At 47.0% G+C, this 4138-nt stretch overlaps 1 protein-coding gene across 1 annotated transcript in view; it reads left to right on the top strand.

Moving 5' to 3' along the window:
- The window catches only part of LOC114070407 (arf-GAP with GTPase, ANK repeat and PH domain-containing protein 1), a gene marked incomplete at its 3' end in the record, with an annotated part of 79260 nt that overhangs the window by 59728 nt on the left and 15394 nt on the right, over positions 1-4138 (top strand). The window contains exon 6 of the mRNA XM_027907776.1: positions 2445-2549. Within this exon, the coding sequence (XP_027763577.1) occupies positions 2445-2549 (105 nt within the window). The remainder of the gene's footprint in view (positions 1-2444; positions 2550-4138) is intronic.

Raw genomic sequence — 4138 nt, 5'->3', positions numbered from 1 at the left:
AAAAAAAAGTGTGAAATTGTTCCCTGTTTGTGTGGAAATTGGAGGTGTTAAATCCTCGGTGCTGAGTCTGGAGGTCAGCTGCACCCAACCGCAGATGGAAGACTAAGAAATGAAAGGTTTCGTGCAAATTAGGGAAAATGATGTTATCAATTAATAATAATTTGAGGCAGAGATTATTTAGACAAAAAAAAAAAAAAGGGTATTTGGAAGCAGAAGATGGTCTTGGTCTCTTACTGCTCAGCTTAGGGACCAGAGGTGGGGCTTGCAGTGTGTTCTGTGTAGGTGGGGACCTGTTTGAGGGGAACTGGGGATGTGTTCAAGATGCCTCTCAGTTGCCTCACAGGTACCAGAGGTCATTGGGAACCCCTGGAACTCATTTCCCAGGCGCAGTATCTGATGTGACTTAAACACAAACATGAAGTGACTGAAGCAAAGGAACATTTCTTGTCATATCAGGGCCATTTATTTTTTTTTTTTTAAATTTAGTTAACGTTAAAGTGCATTTATAACTGATATAAACTCGGATTCTACGACCATTTCTCCAGATCATTCTATGAAATTATCACAAACTGGTGGCCCTGAGGGGGAAAAATGTGGTTTATATGGGCTACTTCACTTTATAACACCAAGTCCTTGTGTTCAGAACAGTTTCCTCTCCAGGTACTTTAAGATACCTTTAATTCTCACATTATGTGAAAATGAATGTGTTTGCCAAAGGAATGCCTGAAGGAAATGGATGGGGAGGTCTGGTTTGTTAGTTAGGCACACAAATAGGTACATCATTCACATCTAACGCTGAGCTGGAATTTTTTTTTTTTTTGTTTTACATCAAGCACAGAATTCCACTTTAAAAGTACGGTGAAACCTCATTTTGGATAAATTTCTTCATTTAGAACCATGGCTAGAATGTCAGAATTCACACCTAGACAGTAGCAAAGCTTCTGTGGGGTAAAAATCATGACTGTAGTAGGTTTTTACTATTTGTTGAGTTTATAATTGGCAATTGATAATTGAACTGATAATTATGGAAGTAATTACATGTTGTCTGTATGGCAAAGGAGTGAAGTACATAAACTTTAATTCGTCCGAAAATTAAAAAAAAAAAAAAAAAATTAAAAAAAAAGAGGGGGGAAAAAAAAGATCACCACTGTGTTTTTTACTGCCTTTTTTTTCCCCCCATTAAAAGGTCTGAAGAACAAACCAGTGCAGGGAGAGTGTAATTTTTGATCCCCACGGCACAGCACTAACTAGAATTGGGTCCCCCTGAACGGCAGCGAACGTGCTGCAGGTGAGGTATGAAAGATGGGAAAGGTGAAGCCACGGATCACCTCCTATAGACAAACAGGCGAGTCAAAGGCAGAAACAAGCTTTCATTTTTTTTTTAATAGAAGGAAAACAACGTCTGTCACCACTGGCACGCGGTAATTGGGCTGTGCCGCGGGAGCTTCTGTGAGGAGGCGGTGCAGGAGCCCCATTCTCCTTGAAAAAGTTCCAGTTGTGGCAAGGAACAGCACAAGGAGAACGAGGACGTGATCCCCAGGCAGGCGGGGAGTTGGGGGTTTGGGTCGCTGTGTTAATTCAGGGATCCAGCACGAGCTTTTCTCCACGGCCCCATCCACGGCTTGGGCTGAGCTGGGAAGGGTTCCCCTCTCAAGTTGTGTCCCAAGTGCGTGGCCAGGAGCAGGCAGGTGTGTGAGTGGGGCTTTTCCACTGGGATCCCCCCTGATGTTGCACAGGGAGGGCTGTTGGGTTGTGTGGAGAGTGGCAAGGGACTTCAACTGGAAGCTGTGACATCTGGAATTCTGCTGGCTCTGGAGGACTTGTGCTTGGGCAGAACTGGCCTGTGCCCCCTCCTGGCTTTGGGATCGGCTCTGCAGAGACTTCATAAAGCTGCAGGCTTAATGGGAAAACATAGAACTTGCTGTCAAGGCTTTAAGCTGCTTGGACAGGAACAACTCCATGGCAGTCAGAAGCACCGTGCTCTTTGCAGGGCATCTTTCTGTGTTCTGATTTCCCTTTATTTTGATGGCCTTGGCAGATGAGAAGGCACAACCTCACTTTGTGGGGATTAGGGAGCTGCAGTTTGTGTTGGTTTAGATTCCTGGTTGTGATTCAGTGAAGAGTGTGCTTGTGTCTCTGGCACGAGTGTATCTGTGTGCTAGGTACTGTCCACCTGGACATTCCAGTAAGACTCCTGTAACCAAAGTTCTGTATGATTCATTGGGAACTGCCTTCTGGCTTGGTGTTGGACAGCCTTTCCTCCTAAAAGGCAAAACAGTGAAGCTGCTGATGGAGGCAGCGTTCCTCATGGGAGGGGCAGGGGAGAACGAGTCCCTGCAGGAGAAAGCGCATCTGAAAATGCTGGCAGTGGTCTCTCTTGCAGGGTCTCAAGCAGGTGTGCACTGGCCAGAGGGTGTTTAACCTCTCCTCTCTCCCCCTCACAGGGAATGCTGCTGAAGAGGAGTGGCAAGTCACTGAACAAGGAGTGGAAGAAGAAGTACGTGACGTTGTGTGACAACGGGGTGCTGACCTACCACCCGAGCTTACACGTGAGTACACCGTGTCTCGGGGTGTTCAGCGGCACCAGGCCCTCAGCAAGCGGTTTCTTGACAAATTCAGACAAGGATTTCTTCAGCCCCCTTCGTTGGGGAACTTCTTTCGCTCTCTTCGTTCCCCTCCCTCTCAAAGAACCATAATCTGAGATAAAACTCCCTGGTGCAAGTCTGAGAACAGTCCAGTTCCTCTGAATCCCCTGGGGATGAGGCTCCCTTGCGTCCCAATGGGCAACTGAAACAGTCCGAGTCTTAATTTTCTTCTGGTTCTTTTGTGGACTTATTGTTGATCCCAGGATTAAAAAACAGAAGCCTTTCATAAGAAAAAGTTTCCTGGATGTATTAAAAGAGTGGGGAGAGGTCTTAGTCAGTGTGGAGTGGTTGTGATTTATTCAGGAGTAGTTCTGAGCAGCCTTGTGGAAATGACTTAGCTATTAAAACATGTTCTACACGGCTTTTCCGTGTTGAGGCACCTGTTCCTGTCCCAAGGACGCTGTCTGTCCCTCTCAGTGCCTCTGACACAATCCCTGGCTATGGATTTGGGGATGGAAGGAGCACAGTGATCTGACTCAGGACTAGCCTACTCCAAAAACCCGTGGTGTGAGCCCCACCAAGATCTTTATAATCATATCTGGTCTTACGTTTTATCATCATCCCGTATATGAAAATTGTAGGGTGGCCACTCATGACGTTTTTAGGGCCGGTTGTTTCTAAACCCGTTGGTGATGTTTTGAGCTCCCGGGCAATTTTCCATTAGGGAGTGAAAATCAAGGTTTGGATCAGATGCCTTTTTTTATAAACTCTGAGGGTTAGAGACCTGCACCTGGGACCGGCAGGAAACGTTTTGCTTTGGATGGGTGGTTCTGAGGAGCATGGAACCGTGGAATCATTCAGGTTGGAAAAGACCTCTGAGATCATCAAGTCCAACCATTAACCCAGCACTGCCCAACCACCACTAAACCACGTCCCCAAGGTGTCACATCCACGTGTCTGGCCACACAGATGCTGTGCTTGCACCAATGTGCTGTTCCCTGACTGTGGAATGTTACCCCTTTCTCTGCGCTTTCATGGTTTTGGGTCCTGCCAGAATAATGCTTTGTCTAGTTTCTGGTGTTACATCCATGTCTCTTTATTAAAAACTGTTTAGTAAATTAGATGACAAAGTAGCTTCCAGGTATTGCTGCTTTCCCTCAGAACCCCTTTGTTCCCTCAGAACCCCTGTGTTCTGGAGCAAGGGTTTCACTGCTCCTTTGTGGGGCGTAGATCAAGTCTTTTCTGTCTGATTTGGCCCCTCTTAGTGCCTCTAAATATGGGTGTGAAGCAGTCCTGGAATACCCCAAACTGTGTGCTGGTGTTGCTCCCAGAAGGGCAGCACAGGTGCTGTGTGCCTTTGGGGCGCTCCCCACGGAGATTCCCTGGGATTGAGCTGGCCAGCTCTGTGTCACCTGGCCAGGAGGAGGCGAGGTGCCATTGTCTGGTGCCTTCCTGGTGTCGTGGAAGGGCTCTATTGTCCCTGGCAGCGCTGTGTGCACGTGTTAGTTTCTCATTGCTTTTGCAGACAATAGAGAACTTCTCCTCCACAGGCT

This window comes from Empidonax traillii, unplaced genomic scaffold (genome assembly GCF_003031625.1).
Source record: "Empidonax traillii isolate 1590-97213 ecotype Southwest subspecies unplaced genomic scaffold, ASM303162v1 scaffold1543:size93701, whole genome shotgun sequence".
NCBI classification, from domain to species: domain Eukaryota; kingdom Metazoa; phylum Chordata; class Aves; order Passeriformes; family Tyrannidae; genus Empidonax; species Empidonax traillii.
The sequence above is the reverse complement of the archived record's forward strand: the minus strand, read 5'-3'. Positions and strand labels throughout refer to the sequence as shown.